This window comes from Trematomus bernacchii, unplaced genomic scaffold (assembly GCF_902827165.1).
Source record: "Trematomus bernacchii unplaced genomic scaffold, fTreBer1.1, whole genome shotgun sequence".
Classification (NCBI taxonomy): Eukaryota; Metazoa; Chordata; class Actinopteri; order Perciformes; family Nototheniidae; genus Trematomus; species Trematomus bernacchii.
Genome location: NW_022987698.1, coordinates 11,290,927 through 11,317,700, shown reverse-complemented (window position 1 = coordinate 11,317,700; position 26,774 = coordinate 11,290,927). Strand labels below are relative to the sequence as shown.

The 26,774-nt window shown below is 38.9% G+C and overlaps 2 protein-coding genes across 4 annotated transcripts in view; both read left to right on the top strand.

Moving 5' to 3' along the window:
- phc2b (polyhomeotic homolog 2b (Drosophila)) overlaps nucleotides 1-8,130 on the top strand; it is a 39,292-nt gene extending 31,162 nt beyond the window's left edge. For all 3 annotated transcript variants that reach the window (XM_034139364.1, XM_034139362.1, XM_034139363.1), the window contains 6 exons: nucleotides 49-266; nucleotides 1,386-1,515; nucleotides 2,362-2,467; nucleotides 2,546-2,660; nucleotides 3,509-3,827; nucleotides 5,891-8,130. In XM_034139364.1, coding sequence (XP_033995255.1) covers nucleotides 49-266; nucleotides 1,386-1,515; nucleotides 2,362-2,467; nucleotides 2,546-2,660; nucleotides 3,509-3,827; nucleotides 5,891-6,045 — 1,043 coding nt within the window. In that variant the 3' untranslated portion in view covers nucleotides 6,046-8,130. The remainder of the gene's footprint in view (nucleotides 1-48; nucleotides 267-1,385; nucleotides 1,516-2,361; nucleotides 2,468-2,545; nucleotides 2,661-3,508; nucleotides 3,828-5,890) is intronic.
- On the top strand, nucleotides 7,200-26,645 carry LOC117489670 (T-complex protein 11 X-linked protein 2-like). The gene is given in 10 exon segments (XM_034139136.1): nucleotides 7,200-7,259; nucleotides 10,183-10,273; nucleotides 10,391-10,517; nucleotides 10,603-10,696; nucleotides 22,072-22,280; nucleotides 22,830-22,960; nucleotides 23,195-23,313; nucleotides 24,699-24,794; nucleotides 25,582-25,785; nucleotides 25,787-26,645. Coding segments are annotated over 10 exon segments (1,449 nt in total). The 3' UTR covers nucleotides 26,105-26,645.
- Nucleotides 26,646-26,774: the final 129 nt, after the last annotated feature.

The window sequence follows — 26,774 nt, the reverse complement described above, 5'->3', positions numbered from 1 at the left end:
CAGCACTCATACATTAACTGGACGATGTTGAATTTGTTTCTTTATCAGCAGGCGGAGGCTCAACCAAGAGGCCGAGTGCTGCGCCACCTGGGACCCCACCTCCAGCCATGACCTCCGGAAATGAGAGCGAAGCGCCCACCGTGACCGGCAGCACGCCGCAGAACGGCGAGAACAAACCGCCACAGGCCATCGTCAAGCCGCAGGTCCTCACACATGTCATCGAAGGCTTTGTCATCCAGGAGGGGGCCGAGCCGTTCCCCGTGTGTGTAAGTGGCCCGATCGCAGAGTTACTAGCAGCGAGACACGATAACAACACACTCTCTGATGTACTCGCCTGCAGGGAGCTGTCAGCAGGCAAACACAAAACCCTCTGTTACTACTACTACTGACAGCTCACAGCTTCTGTGGGAGTCAGTCATTAATTTGAGTGAGACTGAAGGAGTACAGACGGATGAGTGTGTGTGTGTGTGTAATGAGCTGCAGCTTCTCAATTATCTCGAGGCATATAAAAACCCTGCTTTAATTTGTGTCATCTCCCTTAACATTCAGGTGATTATATTGTTTATCTGTATACGGATAAAGTGTGTATCCCCCTTTTTTATAATGATAAGCTAAACGTGAGAATTAACACCCTTTTGTTCAGGTGCAACAACAACACATACTGTAGGCTTGTTGTTATTTTTAGACTTGGGGCTCACTGCCTCCTACTGGACATTTAGTATAAATGCTTGGTATATTTTCATGCATACAAGTCTAAACAAGCACAAAGAAGTCATACTGTTAGACAGCCTGAAATAATGCAGTATCTACATTGCAAACACATTGATATGGTTCTTTTAAATTGGGCTAATTGCTAATCATTATATAATATAAATGATTGTTGGAAGTCTTTTTTTCTATTTATTCCTTAGGTGTTAATTCTATGAAATGTCAAAACTTGAGATATCCAATTATAAATTATATTAAACAGAGAGAAGCAGCACATGTTCACATTCAAGAAGTTGTAACCATTAATTATTAAACCATTCATGCTTGATTTAATGATTTAATGACTCAATAATCACTAGTGCAAATCATTTCCCTGCTGATAACTCATTGTTTCGGAACAATTGGACGCACATTTCCTACTTTGATAACAATGTCTCCAGCAGCAGTTTGATTATCAAAGTGAGCCCAAAAGTTATTAAGCTAGCTATTGTTCAGAAGTGTCTGTGTTTTCCCCATTTCCTCTGATCTAGACAATGATGTAACAATTAATTAAGCGGTAGTCAAATGCTGCGATCATCATCTAAAGTAGTCTTTTCATTGATCTAATATATAACAGCCTTTTTTCCTATTCCTGGAGCATGATATCAGATTTGTAAATATCCCTTTTCTGTCACCAGGTGGAGCGTCTGCCCATTCTCATCGACAGCCCGAAGAAGATGGATCATCCGCTCTCCTCGGACCCCGACAAGACCCCCGTCAGCAACGCAGCAAACAGCGACTCCGAGACCGAGGACATGAACACATCAGGTAATACATATTATTGTATGAAAGAGTACAACAATTTATGTTAATCAGTTTGTGTAGCACAGTGCTCTCATTAAACTCAGGGATGCATTAATGAGACTTTAAAAGAAAGCGGTGAAAAGTATCTGCTGTTTAGAAGGTTTATGAAATTGTGACATTACAATGGGTTAACTTCACAGCATTAAAATCTTCAGAACAGATACAGAAAAGACAAAAGGATGTAATTACCTGCTTCTGCATCTCTGCCTTGCCTTGCATGCCTTTATTCGCCAGTCCCAAACCAACCTGTTAAATAATGTAGCTCTCCAGGAGTGTTTTTCACTCTAAATGCATAAAGTCTGTGATAAATTGAATGTAACCCAAGTCCTTTTTTCCTGGAACATTCTCATTTGTCAGGCAACAAAACTGCAAAATTCATGTGAGTCGATGACATGGTGCTGTAAACTGATTTACCTTCAGACTCCAGCCCTGTGTAATAAAACACACAGCCCTCTCATTTATTGAATGGAGCCAGTCCGCTGACACAGTTTGGTGCAAATGCAGTATTTTTGGATAAAAAAAAGTTATACTGGCTCAACTTTTGCTGCAAAATCATGTTTTCTGGCAAGGTGCTGCGTGGCCAATCACGTTCATGCAGGTACACATTCCTGGAAATAACTTGGTAGCATGAGCATATTTCTAATGGTTGCCAGAGTTGTGCAATTCTGTACAGGGTTTTAATACCTGATAAGACTTGAAACACATGTATCTGTCACTTAAACCAGACTTCCTAGACCATATCTGACACATGTTGTCTAATTTCACAAGAGAAACTAATATTGAGTGTCCATATTGTTTCCCTTCCTTCAGAAAAAGAACAAGAACCCAAGCTGACATGTGAATACTGCGGCTGGGTCGATTTTGCCTACACATTTAAAGGTTCTAAAAGATTCTGCTCCGTGGTTTGTGCAAAGAGGCGAGTCACTTTTTGATTCTTTATAATTTTTCATTTTGTGAAAAAGTAAACACATTAATAATGGGCTTTTGCTGACAGGTACAACGTGGGCTGCACAAAACGGATAGGCCTTTTCCGTCCAGAGAGGAGTAAACCGACCAATCGCTGGCGTAGAAGATCTCAGGGTCGCAGCAGTATAGAGGCGAAGAAGCAGGTACACACACACACACACACACACACACACCACACACACACACACACACACACACACACACACACACACACACACACACACACTCTCTCCCACTGCTGTAAAAACCCTCCTCAACACTTTACCTCTCAGTAGTTACTGCTCCCGCTGCACTCTTCACGCCTGAGGCTTCTTAATGAACTTTTAGCATCATTTGTGTCAGTGCCCGATTATCTTCCTCTGTCATTAAAGGGTCATTACCTACTTTATGATCGTTGTCAACGTTTATTGGGGAACGGTAGGTGCGAAGAGCATCAGAATGGATTTTCTGCCTACTACGCAAATGATATAGTCGTCAAAAGCCACTTGATTTGTTGTCTTGTTTATTTTTGCCACTCATCTGAGACTTTGACTTTGTACGTAGATATCCCAGGACCTTGACACTTTTAATGACACAGCAAAGCTACTTTTACAATACAGACAAGTAGTTTATATGACGGTGAATAACATATATGTTCTGGCTGGAGATCCCTCTTTCTAAGGTTGTATAGCCTAAATGTTCTCAGTTATGTAATGCCTCAAGGGTTCAGTATTGAACCTCCAGTGGGGGGTGCTTTTGTTTCACATTTTGTTCAGGAAGAAGATTTTATAATTTAAAGGGTTTAGCAACTTTTGAGGCATTGGCATCCATCCAACAACTCTAAAATCCTTGTAGGTGTATTATACTCACTTACATACAGTATCAATCTGACTTATAACAGCTTTAATCTTTGCTGAGTCTATCACAATGTCTTAAAAGCGTTTTACTGTTCCGCCATTTATTTCCCATATGCCGAGTGTTTTACGTCATGCTCCAACTTTGTCACTTTCAGAAGCTGTCCCCCTCCCCGCAGCAGACTCAGGGTGGCTCTGTCTCCTCCCCCCACCCCTCGCAGCCCAGTCAGGAGGAGTCCAGCCCGTGTTCGGACATGTCCAGCTACGAGGAACCGCCCTCCCCGCTCTCTGCAGCCAGCTCGGGGACCCTGCCCCCCGCCCCGGCCCCCGCTCAGGTCCCCGTACACCGGCACCCGAGCAGGGCCTCGGAACAGGAGGTCTGTGCTGTCAGAGACTCGCCTTCGCTCTGCTTCATACCCAACGACCCCACCAAGTGGAACGTGGAACAAGTTTACGACTTCATCCGATCACTGCCAGGTGAGAGGAGTAACCACAGTGTTAGTTCATCGACACTTCTTAAGTGTTACATACTAGAGCTGCGACAATATGAACATCTAGCAGAGGTGGGACCAAGTTATTGTTTTGCAAGTCACAAGTAAGTCTCAAGTCTTTGCACTCAAGTCACAATAAGTCTCAAGTCTTTGCACTCAAGTCACAAGTAAGTCTCAAGTCTTTGCACTCAAGTCACAAGTAAGTCTCAAGTCTTTGCACTCAAGTCACAAGTAAGACTCAAGTCTTTGCACTCAAGTCACAAGTAAGACTCAAGTATTTGCGCTCAAGTCACAAGTAAGTCTCAAGTCTTTGCGCTCAAGTCCGAGTCAAGTCTCAAGTCAGGATGGGCAAGTTCAAGTCAAGTCCAAGTCCTAAACTTTGAAAACCGAGTCTTAAACAAGTCATTATGTGCTTTTCACCAAATGTAATGACATCGATCAACAGAATAATACTTAATAATCAAACTGCTCTTTATTAGTCACATTAATAATTTAATAATCCATTTTATCTCTGCTGGTAAAGTAACGTGGTTTTTTTCTATTTTAAGACGGATTCGTAAGGTAAGGCTACTGTGACGGTTTGATTCAGAAGGAGTTTAATGTATAAGATCTCTGACGTTAAGGTAACCAGAATGTTTATTTCCACTGTGTACAACATGCTATAAGGGACCCACAATCTATCTTTATGCAAGGGATAATGTGCAGCGAGGCGTCTCTATGGGGAAAAGAACACCCGAATCTAGATCCCTCTGCAGGTGGTACTTTAAGTATATTTTGATGCTAATACTTTTGTACTTTTACTTGAGTAACATTTTGAATACACAACTTTTTATTGTAACAGAGTATTCCTACCAGAGGTGGGGGACTCGAGTCACATGACTTGACTCGAGTCAGACTCGAGTCGCATATTTTTGGACTTGAGACTTGCTTGACTAACATTGATAAAAGACTTGGTATTCAAAGTCAAAAGTCAAAGTCAGCTTTATTGTCAAGAATTCTACATGTTGTACATCCAGAAATATCGAAATATCGTTTCCCGCAGTCCTACAGTGTGACATATATACATCAGACAAAAAACAAAAAGGGCCTAGATAAACATGGTATACATTAAACAAAACAAAGGGCCTAGATAACCGGGGTATACAGTTTAAAATGTTAATAATATAATGTAAGTGTTCAAAGTACATGACTTGACTTGACTTGAGACATATGACTCGAAAGGACTTTACTTTTTAAAATTAAATATTTGCATTTGTTTTTGTATTGTACGGCAATGAAAAAAAAAAAAGATACTGTATCTCGTTCGCACGAGAAAGTTACCAGAGCGCCAAGTAGGAAGTGGAGCACACGGGAGACAACCGTTTTGCAGTACATACATTATGTTAGATATATTTCGAACTCGGACTCTCATTCACTTCATGAAATCGCTACAGCAGTCATTGGTGTTCAAGTCCAAGTCGAGTCGCAAGTGTTTTGTGATTTTGTCAAGTCGAGTCCGAAGTTATGAAATTGGTGACCAAGTCATGTGACTCGAGTCCACACCTCTGACATCTCTCAATTATCTGAGAAAAATTACTTGGATTCACAATATTATCCTGATAATCCTCAAATTATGCCTGATCCGAAAACATACTGAAAAGTTTTATTAAGAAATACATATTTTTTTGCATCACATATAGGACACACATCTCTTTTAGTGAACATTATTTTCAGAGAAATACCAAACAATAATATTAAATAAGATAATAATAATAATAATAATAAGGTCACCTGGCAAAAGATCATTTAAAAAATAATTGAGTCTGTTCTTTCTTACATTATAATTGTTACTTCCCTAATGATAGCGAGCTATAACACGTTTTCCGAGTCACTCGTGTGAAGATATTATCCTAATAATGAAAATGAACCTCAATAAATTCACAACGAAGTATCTTCCATACTCGGCACAACATGGCAATACTATATCGTCCCATCCCCGATACATAGACATGCTTTTATTTTTGAAGTTTTAGTGTCACTAACATACTCTTCCCTCCGCTGTTCACGCAGGCTGTCAGGAGATCGCAGACGAGTTTCGATCTCAGGAGATTGACGGACAGGCCATGCTCCTGTTGAAGGAGGACCACCTCATGAGCGCCATGAACATTAAACTGGGACCTGCACTCAAGATCTTCGCACGCATCAACATGCTCAAAGACTCTTAGCACGTGCATTGATCTTGATTAATCTTTTTTTGTGTGAGAGAAGAGCGTAAAACAGGTAAATGATTTCCTCATAGCACCGACAACACGGACTGACTGCTGCACTATGACCTCATCACTACTGAAGCCCCTCAAGCACTAAAATCCTGCGTTTACATGCATTCAGTCACAAGGAATACAATCTGGAGCCACAGTGAGATCTGTGCTTTATGACAAATGTTGATTCTCACATTGAATGAGTGTATCTGGATATCTGATCTTGATAAGGAACAAAGCATGCAAAGGTGTAAGAGTACAAGCATGCAGAACATATCGCATTCAGGCTGCCATATAATCCACCAGACCTGGGCGGTATACTGCGAAGCGAGTTCAACAGAGCCATATCGTGTCATTTCATGACTATTATATTTGATTTACCACTCGATGAAATCTGTGCCTCTTGTGTGCCACAACTGCAGCTCTTAAACTTTGAAGCAAAAAGCATGAGAATAAATTCTGCTCACTGATTGACTATAAAGGCCTGCTATTTACAGGAACTAGTTAGAGAACAGTGGTGTTGGCTTATTTTAATCTGAACATAACCTTGAAAGGAGCAGGTTATGTCTGCAGCATAAGTTACCATGGCAATCTAGCCAGGTTAAGAGAGCCACCTTCGTAGTACAGTAAACTCTGGCTTTAGGCTCAACATACCTCGCTAACCCTCTAACTTGGCTTCGTAGTATACCCCTCTGATCTGGGTGTGGCCCTGCTTACATGGTGTTCAGATCTCAGCCAGGTGAAATGCTTAATGTTTGTGCATTTAAAGCTTTTATAATGCAATTAGCGTGTAGGACAACATGCATGAAAGGACACTGCAGATTCGAGTTGCAGTTTAGACCTCCAACCCCATAGTGCGCCCCAGTTAAAGTACATTATTGAATGCAAAACAACACGCAGCAAGTTGATAAAATCACCCAACCAAGCTGCCAATCAGAAAGTTACAAAGACCTAAGACATGCCATTTTGTCTTACCGTGACATGTTTGTGATTAATACAGGGTGTGGATTTAGAGGTAGTCTATTAAATGTCATCATCCAGATAACACATCTAGATTCAGACTCTTTAGATTATAGCAGGTGTAAACAGTCATGGATTTGGCCAGAGAAAGAAAAAGTTGAATGCAAGAGAACTCTTTTGAGAAGAACGAGCCTGCCAAAGTGCACTACCTGCTCAGTGGGGTCTGTTGGGGTCATACTGCAGCACAGTCGTTGCTGAATTAGGGCATTAATACAAACATGAGTGAATTCTGAATTAATTAATATTATATTATTAGAGATGTTTTTGTACAGTTTGGTTAGTGTATGAATGAAAGAGAACCATTTCTCTTTGTATGTGTGGCAGGGAACAGAAGATTGCATTCATTAAAATGTTCTCATTTTTATTCAGCAGATGCTCCTTTTCCTTTTTTCACAATAAGAACCTCACTGCTCTAGAATACAAAGCTTGAATGCAGAGAAACCGTTTACGCAGTGTCTTTTGTGACATCGATTTCCCTTTCATGAGAAACTGGCCAGTTTTTCCCCTGTAGTTTTAAACTGCTTACAAATTATTTTTCACCGCTTTTCAAGATGATTTACTAAAATAAGACATTGATTTCTTGTCTCAGTTTCATAGGAGGACACTAAGTTATCTGAGGAACAATTGTGGTGTGCTGCTCTCTTCACAAAGCCCAACTTTTGGCACTTATTTTCCTTTTTGTCTGCTTTAATGTTTGAGACACTCCACCTGAAGTGAGGGCAGTGATTGTGCAGAAAAGCAAACGCATGTATTTGTACATAGAAGCTTGAACTAAGTGTAAAACTGTCATTTTTTAAGTTATCCTTGTTATTTTAAAACAGAAATGTAATTATGTTCAATATTTTTGAAATATGCAAATGTATAAATATCATGGCCTGGGAGTTGTTTTTTTCCCCAATATGTTCAAATCTATTTGTGTTTTGTGGCTGTGAAGGAAGGTCAACTTTTATAGGTGAGGCTTTGTCAAATGCTTGTATTTATCAAAACAGTTTGTTACACAACATTTTGCAATTATAAATTATTTGCAATGCACATCTGTCTCGCGACTTTTTTGATGTCTTTGTAAAAAAAAAAATTTAAATCTCTGCCTCAGTGCATTCTCAAATGCTTTACAAGTGCCTAATTTGTCAAAAAACAATAATCTGAAACACAGATAATCATTTTGAAGTTATATTAAAAAGAGAAAAACTGTTTGAGAAATTAATAATTGCTGCTTTAAAACTTTTAATGTATGGTCATGTGATTTATGAGATGTTCTTACCTTATTTGGAGCCTATTATTTGTGGTAAATATTGACAAAAAAACAAGTACAAAAACTAAAGAAACATAAAACGGGATATGTTTTACAAGTATTTTAAAATTATTTTTAAGAGGCAAGGTTTAGATAAAGGAAGTAAAATAAAAAATATATGCACACCATACATACATACATACATAGAACCTGGAGTAGTGTAAACATTGAACACACTTTAGTCGCAGATGTAATCAATATTTCAGTGCAGTTCTCGAAGCAAAGAAAACGGGACATTTCCAGCTGTTCACCATAGTCTGTAAATAAGAGCCGTCACAAACATTATTCTCTTACTAGACAATGTTCTATTTATACAAACACACCGACCGTTTTCTGCTTTTTTATTTCTATAAAAAACGAGGAACAGGTAAGTTAATTGGTGAGGTGACACCATGGGTGACACGCTGCTGCAGAAACATACGGTGTATAGACAGGCCCATTTGTTTTGATTTGAGAATGGAGCAAAACGAAATTTGTCTTTATTTTACACAAAAATGAATGAAGGCTGGTAATTTAAAGCATTAATAGCTATATTTAATATTATGGTACAATCGCACATAGAGATTTGGTAAAACGTTTTCAAAGGCTTGTACTTTTAAACCCCTCCTTTATCCGGAGGAGAATGGTTTAGCCCAGATTCAAATGTGACCGTTATGTAATGACTGCACGCACGAGACTTTTACACTTTATTGAGATAAACAGTTCACTACAGTTTATGACGTTTCAGTCAGTACATTTATGTCTTTCTTATTTTTAAGTTTTAATTAATTAACGAGAATACCAACAACAGGTACGTTATTATCTAAACACTGTCTCTGTAAATGTAATCCATTATCAAAACGTCACTTCAGTAAAGTTTACAGGTTTCAATGTGCAGCCAAAATAATCATAGCAAAGTTCTTCATAAAAGTATTGAAATAGGGTAGCCTATGCCTTGAAAAGAATGTCGCAGAGGTAAAACATGCAAGCCATTAGAAACCCCATAGAAAACAGTCTAAACTAAATTCCTACTGGGGAGAGTGGGGTAAGATGAGCGAGCCACCCCCTGTAGGCCTATCTAGGAAAATGTGCACATTTGTTGTCATGTAACCATAAATCAGGAAGCACCATAGGGAAGCACCCATCAATTCTATTTAGCTGTGTGTGAGAGAAGCACATGGTAAAGTGGTAAATGTGTTGCTTGTCAAAGTACATTTGTCAGGTATAATGACTAATGTCAAAGAAAATGTATCCAGGTCTGAAAATATATATCATACATGTTGGTTATTTAGCAAGGTGTAAAACCATGTGAAACATTTAGCCAGGGAAATTGTAAGTATAGTACTTGTTGAGTTTATGAACTTAGTTAACTGACTGCTACACAACTTAGTTAACTGACTGCTACACAATTAAAATAAATGCTTTTATATATTTCTATTAGATGTGACTCTTTGGCGTTTCTGTTATTATTAACACTGCTGCTTTAGTTGTTCTGACTGCTAAAATCATCTGTTATTCCTAATTTTAAAGCCGATATTCGGGGGGCTCGGATCCTTGTCACCTTTTTCATACCTGATGAGTTTGCTCCCTGTATATGACAAAGAAAACTTGAAACTAAACAAAAAACTGAAATGATAAATAAACTATATTACATTGACTAAGCTACTTATTATTGCAGCTCATACTGTTTGTATTGTAGACATTGTTACAAATTTCATCAAGCTGTGTTTTGTTTATTATTTACTGGATGCACCATGACATCAAGTCAAATTCCTCGTACGTATCAACCTGATTCTGTTCATTTAAATGTCTAGACTTTTGCTGAATGGCCAAATCAAAGAGAGGATGCAGCGGAGGATTCCCCCGGCGACCTTCCCTGTCCAGAAAAGCTTGACTCCCCCACAGGTATAAAGCTTTATTGTAGCCGTTATTGTTTTCAGGCACGTTCAGGGACCATTAGTAATTGAATGATTATCACAGTGGCAGTTAATTATCTGAGGGTGTGTCTGTGTGTGGTGTCAGGGAGCCCGCCCACCGCCTCATCATCCAGCCTGACGGAGCTGGAAAATTGTGTTTCCAACCTGAATCTCGCGCATGAGCTAGTGCTGAACAGAGACTTCTGCTTCTAACCCAGCCTTCCTACAGACAGGCGAGAAAAGCACTCTTTTGTACAAAATGTATTAAATGTTGAGTCTCTTTTGAGATGTTTTTAAAAAACATATTTCTATCTGTAGCCTGGAGGCCAGAGTGACGGATATGGTACAGCGGGTGTTTTGGCACATTCTACGGGAGCAGCTGGTCAATGATCCTCCAAACTACAGCCAGACTGTAAGGTCAAGACTGTAAGTGTCTACTGAGACCTCTGAACCCACTATTAGTACAATATACATTATGGGCTAATACACATAACCACATTGGAAATCTCACAAGCTCATTATAGCTCTGCTATTCACAGGAAAATAAACATAAAATACATGTTCAGTTCATAATAAGTAGGTCTAGAGGTGAAACAACTTAAACGATATACAGTATCAAAGAACAGAAGATCTACATTTCATATATAAATATGTAATTATTATCTAGTAATCGATTAAAGCAATACTTAAAAAATGTAACTTCTAGAACAGTCCATAAGTAGTATTACATATCCCGCTTCAATCTCATTAGTATGCATAAAAAAGTGACAGGTCACACCTTCTAAGTCCCGCCCCCTAATTATGTTAATGACCCCCCTTTGATATGCTAATGAGCCCTTTGTTCGAGGTGTTATCGCGTACAGGTGTGACATCCTCCCCGGTACCCCCCACCCCCCTCAGCCCACCCCCCCTCCCCCTCACATAAAGGTGCTACATCCTCTCAGGTAGCCCCCCACCCCGCTCAGCCCCCACCCCTCTCAACCCCCTCCTCCTCCCCCCTCCTGTCCGGTCGGCATGTTCGTTACAGTTTAAATCTTCCGGGGCAGAATTAGAAAAGTGCCGGTTAAAGGTCTTCTATGTTATTTAATGAGCTTTGAAACAAACTGATATGATTCGATATTAAACCAACTAGTTATAGTAGATTAATTAACTATTCAAAACGTGTACAGTAATTTACAATAACACGGGAATAATAAACGGACTGCTCTCCCCCCTCCTGACAACACGCCAGTATCATGCAGCTCGCGGGTCCAATAATGAGTGACTCGACAGTAAAACTAAAACAAACTTTAACTAGTTTAGGTAGTTTGAGAGGTAATTAAAAATAGCTACGTGTGTTATCTACGAGTGTGTTTTGTTCCGCTCACCGCATGCAGAGATGCATGTCGAATAGTCCGCAGCACCGGGGTCTCCCTCCGTCAGCAACAGCGGGTATCCCCCGTCAGATTAGACGTTACTAGCGTTTATGTCCATGCATAATCAGCCCCTATAGGACATCTTTTGTCTGTCACACACTATTCTTGTATGTCACATAAGAGGTGCAACTGATGCGGTATTGCGCTAAAGGGGATATCCTTCTGGCCGGAGAGATTTCCATACACACACACACACACACACACACACACACACACACACACACACACACACACACCCATACCCGTATTCCCCTCCTACCCCGCCTTTTAAAAAAAAATAAGAGTTGGGTTAATAACTAAGGAGGCTCTCTTGAAGTGTACGGATGGTGAACTAATGTTTAATTACTATACTAACTATAAGGGCCTCTCTTTGTTGAAAGGAGGGGTAATCTGGTAATAAATGCAACAAAGTCTCTCTGAAGAGGTTGGCAATAAATTAAAGATCTTAATGACCCCATGGCGTTTGGTTTTTTTCTTTATGTTTAATTACATCAAATCCACTAATAAAATAATCCCTATATGAAGTTATATGTGTCATCTTTCCTGAAACTGAAGTGCTGTCCGTTTTACAAACAAGTTATCTTTCTGCTTCTTCACCCCTGAATTGTCCTCCCCCGTCCCTATTACTTCAGCCATCACATCAAGTCAGATCTGTGAAATTAAACACCTCTTCTCAAAGCGTGACTTCCCTATTGGGGGAGTGGGGCAGTAGGGCCTAACCCGATTTGGCCAAATATACTAACATGCAGAACATATGGTATGTTTTGAAAAAAGACTAACCATCTATCCAGTTCAAGCTGTCTTTAAGATGTGACATTGCGCTCTGACTTTTTCCCGTAAAATCGTGACAAACTATTACTTATTAAATTTGACCTCATACTGCTTGGTTGAAAATGATAGATGAGCATTTTACCAACAGATCAACGCGCAATCAACCCATACAGGACATCTCTTTCTACACATTATGTGTTATCACTATAATATCATGTCATTATTTAATGTTGTTTTGTTTGTGTGTGTGTGTGTACAACGAAGTCTCTTTGAGAGGAAAATTATAATTTAAAGATCTTATTACCCCCTTATTGTTTAACTACTTCACACAACTATTAAAGAATCCCTATATGAAGTTACATGAGGCTACATTTACTGGTGTGCTTCCCTAGATGATGTAAATAGTCTAAGTGTCATGTTAGGGGGGCATTACGGACCTCAGGAGTCCGCCCTTGGAGGCTTGGAGAGCGGATAAAGAGAGGTGTAGAACTAACAAAAAATAATTAAGTATTTGCAATGCATAAACATAGAAGTTATCACTGTCATATTATGATCACTTAATGTAAGTAAGTTTAAGTAAAACTAACACAAGTCAATATTATTCACCTAGGCATTAGTGGGCTTGAGGGTCTCAGGGAGCGTGGACAAAGTGACTTGTCTCTGTATTTGAGGATTCTCAGTGCAGGCACTAACAGGAAGCTGCTGTGCATTAGTGGAGAGTCCTCTGAAGGCAGCTGTTATTTCATTCACACACTCATCTGTTACCTGCTGACTCCTCATAGTAAGTCTAGCCAAGTCAGCTGTTAAGTTGTCCATACCATCGCTTGATAACTGGTAACTTTTGATTGACAGTCCAGCCATGGCAGCTGCCAACTCGTCCATATAATTCTTAAGAACGTGGTGACAATACTACAAAAAAAAGTGTATATATTAGGTCAGTTAACCTTGAAGAGCTAAACAGTTCAAGTGGTAAGTAACTAAGTATTTGCAATGAATAAACATAGAAATGATCACTGTCATATTATATAATCACTTAATATGGAGATAAGTAAAACTGACACAGACAGTTTAAACTGCTTGTTAAAATGCTATTGCTTAGTGTGTTTTCTCAGCACACTAACATAAATAAGGATGTATAATATAAAAAACTAGAAAACGATATAGTATTTTCAAGTCTTACGGTAAAATTAAGAATAAGTCACATTAAAGTGTGTCATGATTTTCCGTAAAAAAGTCAAGTATAGTTTGTCAAAAGAATATGAAAAAATCATTTTGTAGAGTAGTATGTTGAAAATCTCAGTGTTTAACTGAACACACCTACATGTGATAACGCCTCGAACAAAGGGGTAATTAGCATACAAAGGGGGGTCACTAGCATCAGAGGGGGAAAGGTGCTACGGGAATGAACTTTGAGGAGGGGGAACTTGTAAGAATTTCCAGCTTTTGAAGATAATTATATGGTACCCGTCCTTACAGCTAAACAAATCCTATGCCAGGTATTCTACAGACCACAAGAAGCACAAGAAGCCCCAGAAAGTATTACATTCAGAGCTAATAATGGTGAAACCGAAGAAGAAGCAAAGCAGATTATAATCGTTGCGGGTGAAAGGATAGAGAATTTGCAAGTGATGTTAATGCACTTATCTGATATAAAAAAATGCATTCATTTACTTCCAAGAGACCCCTAAACATCTACAAACGGATGCTGGAAAAGAATTATTTGTTTCTTCAGCAAGGCTTCAAAAATCTTGTTAAATAATTCTTTTCCAGCATCCGTTTGTAACTTTTTAGGAATCTGACTATCTTTTAGATTTGCATCAAATGTTATAGCCACTTCTAAGATACGTTTTTTTTAAATGTTTTTCTCTCATCCTGCTATATTCCTTCCAGGGGAGGATCCCTGGGGATTGATCAGAGCAAAGAAAGGCTGTAAACACTGACACTCTGACACACAAAACACTGAAACACTGAAACACAAAAACACTGAAACACTGAAACACGAAACACTGAAAACACTGAAACACTGCAACACTGAAACACTGACACACTGAAAACACTGACACACAAAAACACAGAAACACAGAAAACACAAAAACACTGAAACACTGAAACACTGAAACACAAAAAACACTGAAACACAAAACACAGAAACACAAAACACTGAAACACTGAAACACTGAAACACAAAACACTGAAATACTGAAAACACTGAAACACTGAAACACAGAAACACTGAAACACTGAAACACTGAAACACTGACACACTGACACACAAAACACTGAAACACTGAAATACTGACACACAAAAACACAAAACACTGAAACACTGAAACACAGAAACACTGAAACACTGAAACACTGAAACACTGAAACACCGACACACAGAAAACTATTAAACACCCCTGCTATATACTATGACCATTCTTTACTTATTTATAATATGGTTCAAATGGAGTAATTTGAGTTGTCTGATGCACTTGATACAATTTTACTTTTTAAAATACTGATGTGTTTATTCAAAACCATTTCAACACACAGTGTCATGACTTTTTCAGGATCTTTTTGTCAAACTATACTATGACTTTCTCTAATTTTTTTATTTTTTTTATTAGAGATCCTATACTGACATTGCAGACAAAACTATATAATATATTTCTTAACTACATACTATACTTGGACTTTTTTCAAGATACTTTTAACATACTATACTAGTACTTTTAAATTAAATGTTTGGACATTCTACACTGTGACTCTTTTTTAAAATGATATGTAGGAAATAATATACTATGATTTGAAGACAAGTTTTTTTTAAATGTAAAAAACACTTTTTTTATTTGCAGAATTTCATATTTACAATTTATTATTTTCACCCCATAGGAATCAATAATACAATTATACTGATTGCAACATCCCCAGGATCTTTTCCAGCATAGAATCCCCCAGATGAAGGGAAATATTATAATGGAGTTTTTGCACTTCGGCCAAAGTATTCATGTGTATGCTGTTTTTGACACAAAGATGCATTACATCTACAAACAGAGCATACAATGCGAGCACATGATACACTTTTGGTGTTTGTTTCATTTCTTCGGTAATGTTACAGAATGTTTCGGAAAATGAAGATTCCAGTACCACTTTAAATGTTTCGTTTACAATCGTTTCCCAATGACCCGGAATAGTACTGCCATAATGAACGATATCCAAAATGTCTTCTAGTTTACAAACTTCAGCCGTTCTGTTTACACGGGGATCACTACTCATTCTGTTTTCAATCGTCATCAACAACACACTTATTAAACAGGTATTGACTGCATTCTGATAGATAAATACAGATTGTTTTCCATAGTAGTTACCCATTTTTATTTTACTTTAAAGAAAAGTCAAAGTATCGAAAAAATCCCCGGCTTCAAATCAACCGCTGGTTATTAGTCTTCTTCCTCTCCATCCAGCTCGGCGTGGATCTTTTCAAGTCTCTCCTTGAGGCGTCTGCAGTTTTTGAGATTGTGCAGAAAAGCCTCCGAAGCGCCTTGGATCCTTCATTCAGCTATGTAAATGTTTATATCATTAAGACTCTGGTCAATCGCAGTAATGAAGTCGGCGAGCCAAAGTCTTTTTCATTAACGCGTTGTAATTGTTTCTGAAGAAATATTCTGGAATGTCATTCACACAATCGTGTTGCCTCTGGCTGGGGTGACTGACTCGGGATCCATTGCAGATTTCTTCTCTGTACCGATGCAGCACCCTCTCCAGAATATCAACCAACTCCGATTTCACTATGTTCAAAAACAGAGACGTCTTGGCCCCAGGAGTAACATCAGCAGCTGTAGTATTGCAAGATTTGGGTGTCCACAATGCTGGGGACGATAGTAGTCCAGGAGTTTGTTCCTGGCTGCATCTCGCGGGGGGAGACTTGGTTTTTCTCAGATCCCTGGCTAGTTTTCAACGGGCGTCTTAGTGGGGTCCTTCGTTTTAGATGATTTGCTGAGTGGGGGGGGGTGGACTTATTGCGTTGAGTGGGGGGAGTCATCTGTAGAATTGAGAGTTTTTAGAAAAGTTCTTTAAGCTTTGTAGCTTTTTCATCTATCATTTCCAACCAAGCAGCAAGAGGTCAAATGTAAGAATAAGTAATAGTTTGTCACGATTTTACGGAAAAAGTCAAAAGTATAGTTTGTCTGAAAAAAAAAAATATATATATATATATATGGAAAAGTCATTGTGTACAATAGTATGTTGAAAAACAAAAACAAAAAAGAAAACTCAATTCATTACAAAATAATGAATATTTTACCAAGTTATAAAGTTTTGCATCCATTAAAGTGTAACTATAAGTATCTTTGTAGGAGAAAAAACAAAAAAAATAATAATTTAAGTTACTTCCATAAAACTGGATTGTCTTACCTTTAAGAGTCACAGTCTTAAAGAAAATCTGTTCAGAAAAAGTACTTAACTTTCTACCAGTTGTAGAGTTGTCATACATAAAACTGTATCCAAAAAAGTAAGTGAAAGACAACGGGAGAAAAAAAAAAAAAAAATTCCCCTTTTAGAGTCACAGTCTTTAAGAAAATACATTTTATTACAAAATAATTGACATTCTACCAGTTGCCAAATGTTCCTACATTAAAGTGTATCAAAAAAGTATCTTGGTAGCTGAAAATAACTAAAATATCAGAGAAAACCTACATTATTTAACTGTACAAGTGTTTTTTAAAATAAAAAAACGGGGTATTAAAGAAACCCCCATTCCTTACAAAGTACTTCATATTATACCCTTTTGTTAAGTGTTGCATACATCAAAAGTGTATCTAAAAGTATCTTGGTAACACAAGAAAAGAGAGAAAAAAGTAAATAAGTGTTAAAAATCACAAAACTTGCCTTTTAGAGAAACAGTCTTTAAGAAAAAATCTAATCAGACAATGTACTTCATTTTCTAGTTTTAAGGTTTTGCATACCTCAAAGTGTGTCTAAAAGTATCTTGGCATGAGAAAAAAGCCAAAATCTGCCTTGTGTCAGTGAATAAGTGTTAAAATCACAAACTTATAGATAAGCTAGAGGCTATTTTAGATTTGTCTATTAGAGTTAAAGGGTTAAATAACATTTTCAACTGCTGTTCATAGTTACTGGATACATAACGAACCTCATCATTATCTCGATTTTCTACTTCCATTTTTTTATTTAACAGTGAAACGTCTTATTTTAGTACAGTCTAGTCAAAGGAATTAATACTATTACTATATATGAAAGCAAGAATAAAACACATTTTAATTTGTTATGGTTGCTTAATTGAAAAACACACCATTCGCCACATTTTCAGAAAGACATATTACATTTGACCAAGTTAATGTCGTAGTGCATTCAAGGTAATAGACTTAACGATTTGCACTGCTGCTTCTCTCCGCGTTTCATTTACAGTGATCGGTTTATCGTTCAATTCACATTGCCCAAGTAGATGTTTAGGGGTCTCTTGGAAGTAAATGAATGCATTTTTTTATATCAGATAAGTGCATTAACATCACTTGCAAATTCTCTATCCTTTCACCCGCAGCGATTATAATCTGCTTTGCTTCTTCTTCGGTTTCACCATTATTAGCTCTGAATGTAATACTTTCTGGGGCTTCTTGTGCTTCTTGTGGTCTGTAGAATACCTGGCATAGGATTTGTTTAGCTGTAAGGACGGGTACCATATAATTATCTTCAAAAGCTGGAAATTCTTACAAGTTCCCCCTCCTCAAAGTTCATTCCCGTAGCACCTTTCCCCCTCTGATGCTAGTGACCCCCCTTTGTATGCTAATTACCCCTTTGTTCGAGGCGTTATCACATGTAGGTGTGTTCAGTTAAACACTGAGATTTTCAACATACTACTCTACAAAATGATTTTTTTCATATTCTTTTGACAAACTATACTTGACTTTTTTACGGAAAATCATGACACACTTTAATGTGACTTATTCTTAATTTTACCGTAAGACTTGAAAATACTATATCGTTTTCTAGTTTTTTATATTATACATCCTTATTTATGTTAGTGTGCTGAGAAAACACACTAAGCAATAGCATTTTAACAAGCAGTTTAAACTGTCTGTGTCAGTTTTACTTATCTCCATATTAAGTGATTATATAATATGACAGTGATCATTTCTATGTTTATTCATTGCAAATACTTAGTTACTTACCACTTGAACTGTTTAGCTCTTCAAGGTTAACTGACCTAATATATACACTTTTTTTTGTAGTATTGTCACCACGTTCTTAAGAATTATATGGACGAGTTGGCAGCTGCCATGGCTGGACTGTCAATCAAAAGTTACCAGTTATCAAGCGATGGTATGGACAACTTAACAGCTGACTTGGCTAGACTTACTATGAGGAGTCAGCAGGTAACAGATGAGTGTGTGAATGAAATAACAGCTGCCTTCAGAGGACTCTCCACTAATGCACAGCAGCTTCCTGTTAGTGCCTGCACTGAGAATCCTCAAATACAGAGACAAGTCACTTTGTCCACGCTCCTTGAGACCCTCAAGCCCACTAATGCCTAGGTGAATAATATTGACTTGTGTTAGTTTTACTTAAACTTACTTACATTAAGTGATCATAATATGACAGTGATAACTTCTATGTTTATGCATTGCAAATACTTAATTATTTTTTGTTAGTTCTACACCTCTCTTTATCCGCTCTCCAAGCCTCCAAGGGCGGACTCCTGAGGTCCGTAATGCCCCCCTAACATGACACTTAGACTATTTACATCATCTAGGGAAGCACACCAGTAAATGTAGCCTCATGTAACTTCATATAGGGATTCTTTAATAGTTGTGTGAAGTAGTTAAACAATAAGGGGGTAATAAGATCTTTAAATTATAATTTTCCTCTCAAAGAGACTTCGTTGTACACACACACACACAAACAAAACAACATTAAATAATGACATGATATTATAGTGATAACACATAATGTGTAGAAAGAGATGTCCTGTATGGGTTGATTGCGCGTTGATCTGTTGGTAAAATGCTCATCTATCATTTTCAACCAAGCAGTATGAGGTCAAATTTAATAAGTAATAGTTTGTCACGATTTTACGGGAAAAAGTCAGAGCGCAATGTCACATCTTAAAGACAGCTTGAACTGGATAGATGGTTAGTCTTTTTTCAAAACATACCATATGTTCTGCATGTTAGTATATTTGGCCAAATCGGGTTAGGCCCTACTGCCCCACTCCCCCAATAGGGAAGTCACGCTTTGAGAAGAGGTGTTTAATTTCACAGATCTGACTTGATGTGATGGCTGAAGTAATAGGGACGGGGGAGGACAATTCAGGGGTGAAGAAGCAGAAAGATAACTTGTTTGTAAAACGGACAGCACTTCAGTTTCAGGAAAGATGACACATATAACTTCATATAGGGATTATTTTATTAGTGGATTTGATGTAATTAAACATAAAGAAAAAAACCAAACGCCATGGGGTCATTAAGATCTTTAATTTATTGCCAACCTCTTCAGAGAGACTTTGTTGCATTTATTACCAGATTACCCCTCCTTTCAACAAAGAGAGGCCCTTATAGTTAGTATAGTAATTAAACATTAGTTCACCATCCGTACACTTCAAGAGAGCCTCCTTAGTTATTAACCCAACTCTTATTTTTTTTAAAAGGCGGGGTAGGAGGGGAATACGGGTATGGGTGTGTGTGTGTGTGTGTGTGTGTGTGTGTGTGTGTGTGTGTGTGTGTGTGTGTGTGTATGGAAATCTCTCCGGCCAGAAGGATATCCCCTTTAGCGCAATACCGCATCAGTTGCACCTCTTATGTGACATACAAGAATAGTGTGTGACAGACAAAAGATGTCCTATAGGGGCTGATTATGCATGGACATAAACGCTAGTAACGTCTAATCTGACGGGGGATACCCGCTGTTGCTGACGGAGGGAGACCCCGGTGCTGCGGACTATTCGACATGCATCTCTGCATGCGGTGAGCGGAACAAAACACACTCGTAGATAACACACGTAGCTATTTTAATTACCTCTCAAACTACCTAAACTAGTTAAAGTTTGTTTTAGTTTTACTGTCGAGTCACTCATTATTGGACCCGCGAGCTGCATGATACTGGCGTGTTGTCAGGAGGGGGGAGAGCAGTCCGTTTATTATTCCCGTGTTATTGTAAATTACTGTACACGTTTTGAATAGTTAATTAATCTACTATAACTAGTTGGTTTAATATCGAATCATATCAGTTTGTTTCAAAGCTCATTAAATAACATAGAAGACCTTTAACCGGCACTTTTCTAATTCTGCCCCGGAAGATTTAAACTGTAACGAACATGCCGACCGGACAGGAGGGGGGAGGAGGAGGGGGTTGAGAGGGGTGGGGGCTGAGCGGGGTGGGGGGCTACCTGAGAGGATGTAGCACCTGTATGTGAGGGGGAGGGGGGGTGGGCTGAGGGGGGTGGGGGGTACCGGGGAGGATGTCACACCTGTACGCGATAACACCTCGAACAAAGGGCTCATTAGCATATCAAAGGGGGGTCATTAACATAATTAGGGGGCGGGACTTAGAAGGTGTGACCTGTCACTTTTTTATGCATACTAATGAGATTGAAGCGGGATATGTAATACTACTTCCATACGAAGAGACTGGCTCTTTCTAAAGTTAAAGTTCCCCAATTATACTCTTTTTCAACAATATATTATAGGTCTCAGATTTATACAAAACATGTCTCTGAAGTGTTTGGCTCCAAATACCAAACAGATCATTGTAGCATTCCATAAGCCCCTCTGTTTCAGCCCTGTTTCAAAAGTGCTGATTCTCTGTCTGTAGCTTTAAATGCTAATGAGCTGCTGCTGGCCACTGCAAAGTGTTTGGTTAGAAGCCAAAAAACCGTTATGACATCACAAAGTGGCCAAAATCAGCTCATTTTCAGACAGGCTTTTATATAAATGGATCAGGACAACAAGTGAGAGAATCTTTTTTCATGAAACTTTTCAAATCGAAAAGAGGGGACATATTTATGTATAAACGACATGAAAAAGTAGATTTTTACTTAATAGGTGACCTTTAACAAACGAGTATCTTATTAAATCTTATGGGCTTCATCCATAAAAAGCACAGTTGTGTTAAGGGGGTTAAATTATGGATATGAATAATTTCATTTAATTCCAAAAGCTTACAAGTGTCCCAACATGTTCAAATTATTCAAACTATTGAATAATTTAGCTTAGTTAGTAAGTCCACCAGACGCTTGGTTGTTGAAGATGATGCTTGAAGTTGAGAGTTTAAAAGATCCTCGTAAGATGTTTTCCCCATTTACCAGCATTTGATGAGAACCCCTAACATTTAGTTATTTAAGAATTGTAATGAAGCTACTGAGATTACATTTTGCAGAGAAAAACTTGTCAGTGTCTTCCGCGTTACTGTACTGGAATGTTCTCCTGTCACCAATCAGCCAACATGTACACCAACTTAAGTATCTGTTTTTTAAATTCAAACGGCTAATAATAACCTGTCAACCTGTTTATCTATCAGTTGAGCTAAACTAGGGATGGTTTTTTGTATTTATCGTACATTTTCTGGATGTAACCTCCACTAAAAGTTGTCTCATATTTTCTTTTAGACGCTGCAGTCCGTGCTGCTGCCCCGGCACGTCAGTCTGATGTCCCAGCTGGAGGAGGTGCTGGACATGGAGCTGATCCGGGAGGAAGTGGATCACGGAGCTCTGCGCAGACTGACGGGTTACATCATCAACACCATGGAGACTGTATGTGCTCCTGAACGGCGCCCCGAGGTCAGAGCACTGAGGGACCTCCGGGACCGCGAGAGATCGTGAGGTGAGGGGCGGGTTATCAACGCCTTATCTGACAAAACCTGTTATTGATGAATAAACCCAGTAATTTGACCTATTTTTAAACACCTCCAGGGTTTGTAGCCAACTGTTTTCATTCATATCACGGATAAACCAAAAAGAAACATCTAAAAAACAATTTACTTACTTTTTATTTGTTATTGAATTTGTATTACCTTTTTGTTCTCTTCTTGCAGCTCCTCTCTTAAAGATAGTACTGAATAAATAAAGCTTGCTTGCTTGCATTTGGAATTTTTTGGCAAAGAATCACAAAGAACATTTTATTTAAGAACTCTGTCTGGACTTTATATCACTTGAATTGCTTTTATGTCATTCTGTTTATGTTTCGTTGCTTTTAGTTTGCATTACTCTCCGTTCTTTATGTGTTTAGTTGCTTGTTTTTAGTCCATTTCATTTTCCGTGTAAATGTGTTCCGTTTTTATAGGAAAGCACTTTGTTTTGAAAGGTGCTATATGTGTAAATAAAGTTGTTTTATTGATATTAAAAGTGATTCCCTGCCCCTCCCTCAGGCAGATCTTCCTGGGCCTGATGAAGGTGGACATGTTGAACCTCATCATCGTGCTCCTGAGGCTGAACCTCCTGCAGGATACAGAGCAGTACGAGAAGGGACATTTCTAGCAGATCCTGGACCAGCGGCCTGGTGAGGAAGAGTGTTTAAATCTCCGTGATAGATGATGAAGTGACTGTGACTGTGAAACTCATGGTCATTGGATATTTCACATTTTCAATTAAACTGATTTTGACCCCACTCTCCATCATGCCATTTATCCTCTTTCTGATTGAGCGATCTGATTTAGTGCCATTGCAGCAGATCTAAATCATGTGTAAACATGGCCTTCCAATCGTCACGGTGTATTTTACTGTTTCCCTGCAGATGTTCTGGACGACACCACCGCTTGGCTTCAGGCGGCGGCATCCGAAGAGGCTCAGTGTGACTGGGCTGACAGCCGCCCCCCCTACTATCCGTTGCGTTTGGATCCTTTGATATCAAACGTAATGCAAATAAACACAGGAGAAAATAAATGTATGCAACAATTTTACCTTAGAAAAGAAGAAGTGTAGTAACAGTAATACTTTACAAATGCTGTTTAAGCTTAATACATTCATTAAAAGCATAGACTGTATTTTTGTTTAAAAAATCAGGTGTCGACCTTCTGCATTAAATAAATAAATGTATTTAAAATAAAGAAGAATTAAAGTAGTTTATATGTATAGCCTAAATATAAACCATAAAGACAATTAATTCAGTATATCTACTATACTGTATATTGATCTTTAGTTCAAAAAGTTGTGTAAAAAATGTAAGTTAATTAATGTATATACCCTTAATAGTTCCACAGAGGGGAGTTGTTTGCAGTGTAGGGAACAGTGCCTTGCTCAGGGACACCTCGGTAGCACTTTGGGTAACTGGTGACCTTCCAGTTCCCAAGCCACCACCGCCAATCCTGCTAGTAATCCCTATTTTTGAAAAATGTGACGGTGATCTGATTACTTATTTTTTTAATGTCCTTGTAATCAAATACAGTTACCTTGTATATTATATATTCCCCCTCCTCCTCCTCCTCGTGTTGCAGCATGTGACACATTAGAGCGCAGCCTGCTGTTCTGACACAGCCCTGTCAGATAAACTCAAGCACTCCTTCATCAGCATCATGTTTCAAATGTGTTCTTTTCTCCATGTTACTTAACACTATCCATTATTTAAAGGTGGATATTTTCAGCCTACAATAAAGTCTTCCTATAATTGAACTGAATTTTGAGGTGGTCACGTTTGCCTTCGTATTGCTCCCACATGGAGTGAACTAGTGCAGCCTAATGTTTCAAACATGTTCACTATACTATTGCTATTAACTAGCAATTTCATCTATATACTGTATACAACGTTTTTTCTATTTTCTTAAACATTTATCACTAATACGGTTCACCCCCGAATAAAATATATATATTTTTCCTCTTATCTGTTGTACTTATGATTTTAAATTATAAATCTATATTGTTTTGATGGTTTGCTGAGTTTAGGAGGTAACGACTGTACAGATACGTATGCGCCTTCTGTTAAATATAATGGAACAAGATATTTAGGACTTTGGGGTGTAAGACTTCGTTTAGCTATTTGAGTGTTTCATCCATTATTTTAAAGTTTTATCCAATGGATTTTTAATCTTTTCTTATTTTATAAATTTGTTTTTTCTTTCAATTTCCAATTTACACGTGCCCCCTTCCAAATGCGAAAGTACCCCATCTTGGCAACCTTCTTGTAGAATATCCAGTGAAACATTTTCCATGGGATCCACAATGATGTCATCAAGATGTGTTAGTTTCTTTGTATAGGCTCATATTTAAACTGTGATTAACCCTCTCCCCCCCACCCCACACAGACGGTGCTGATGGACCGCCTCGGCCTCGATGCTCCGGCCCAGCGGCTGCAGCCGTCGGCCCTGGAGGCGTCGGTGCTGACCTTGACCAGCCCAGGGGTTTGTGGGTAAATTCAGGCAGTCCGTCAGGGCGCTGAGGGCAGTCACAGCAGGTAAGAGGAGGGTTTGGTTATGCATGTACTGGCTGTCACGGGGAACAGGTATCGTATGAGAAGGAAACCAATGGAGGTGACAGGAGGAAAGTAGCTTGTCAGAACAGATTCAGCTAACCTCATTCTTTCTGTTCAAGAGAAGCCTCGTCATGATTAGTGGATAAATGTGGAACAGCAGCGTGTCATATCAAGGCCTGCTCGCACTCCCAGCCGCAATACAATGCGGTGCTGCAGCTGGTGACCGGAGCTGTGAGCGGCCAGGGGGGCGGGGGGGGGGGGGGGGGGGCTGCCTCAGGGGAGCAGGATCTGCTGAGAGGACACATCTCTGAGCCACCCTGTCCACACTCTCACAGGTCAGGCTGAGCACAACAGCGGGACACATCATGGAAAATTATACAAATTCACATTTAAGTTTTCAAGTACTTAGATAGTTGGATATTGGTTATATTAATTCTAATTTAGGGCAGGGTTTCTTGTATCTGTTAGTTTGGGGATGCATCGATATTACACAACAAGAGCAACATGCCTTGCAAGACATTTTTCAGATAAGTCTTTCATCCATCGATGGATGCTAACTTTTTTACAAAAAATAAATAAAATGATTTAGTTTGCGCTTAAATATGACAAAAGAAAGCAGCAAGGGGAGCTGAAACCAGAGTATAATTACTAAAATATTTGGAGAAATATTCACAGAATAGTGCGGGATGTTGATGGTAGTATATTTTAATCCGTAGGAAAGAACATGCGTTATAATGTCCTTTAGTTATCACATGTCCACATGTGTTTTTAGGACTGTGTGCTGCTGCAGAGAGACAACCTTCCTTCCTGCTCTCTCCCCCTCCCTCGGTCAAACAGGAGAGAGGGTACAAGGCTTCCTCGGGGCGTTGCTGCAGGGCGGTCCCGGCAAAGCAAGTCCAGAGCGGCCTGCACCCCCCCGGGCTGGGGAGCGCAGAGCTCACAGAGCGGGGGGCGGCCTTTGGGCGAATCGTCCACTTCAACAGAAGCGTCTTCAGTCCCTTCTACGCTCCCATCCTCAGGAAACTGCTGTTCCCCCCCGGGAGAGGCCAAGACCAGGGGGGCTCACGCCAGACTGAGGGCGACCCAGAACCCCCCCTGGTGAACCTCAGCATGAGGTGCTGTTTGAATGTTTTGTTACCGAGTGTTAATACTGTCAACAAGTGTTCAAAGCAAAGACATATACAGTCTGCAGCAGAAAAACAAAATATATATTATTATATATATCAAAAAAAGGTATAAATCAAAGCATGATCTTAACTATTATTGCATTGATGCATCTCAAACACACATTTGAACGCACAAAACATTAAGAAAACAGTTGAATGAAACATAATGAGTAACAGTTTTTAACCTGGACAAGAGTAGCAAGTAGTTTCAGTGCGTTACTGAAAAGAGTCATAACACGACGGTGCTTCAGAAATGTTTTGGAAAAGGTCAACTAACTGAAAACCATATCTGTAGGTTTACTTCATCCCTCAGGAAAGGCATCAAGTACCAAAGATGATGCTTAGAGTTTGTAAATAATACTTTTAATATGTAGCTGGGTTCTCTTCTTATCTTAATGAAGACAGACTTTTATGACGGTGAGTACTTTTTCCTGAATTCATGTTTTTTGCACCTTTAGTTACTAACCAAAAACTATACTCAGTGTGTTCCCCTTCAGTAGGTGCTATAGGTGGAAGGTGGTGTACTAAACAGGCTCCTATTTGTACAAATATGTTCCATTCTTCGGCAGCCACGATTCAATCCACCAAACAAATGAAAAATATAATTAATAAATTATTTAAGAAATCACCGTTTTTCCCTCAATTCATGTTTTAAACAATATCCTGGGAAAACAATGACTGGATACACTTAAAACGACAAAGCTAACACAAAAGCAGACAAACTCAGCTTAAACAGCGCTACA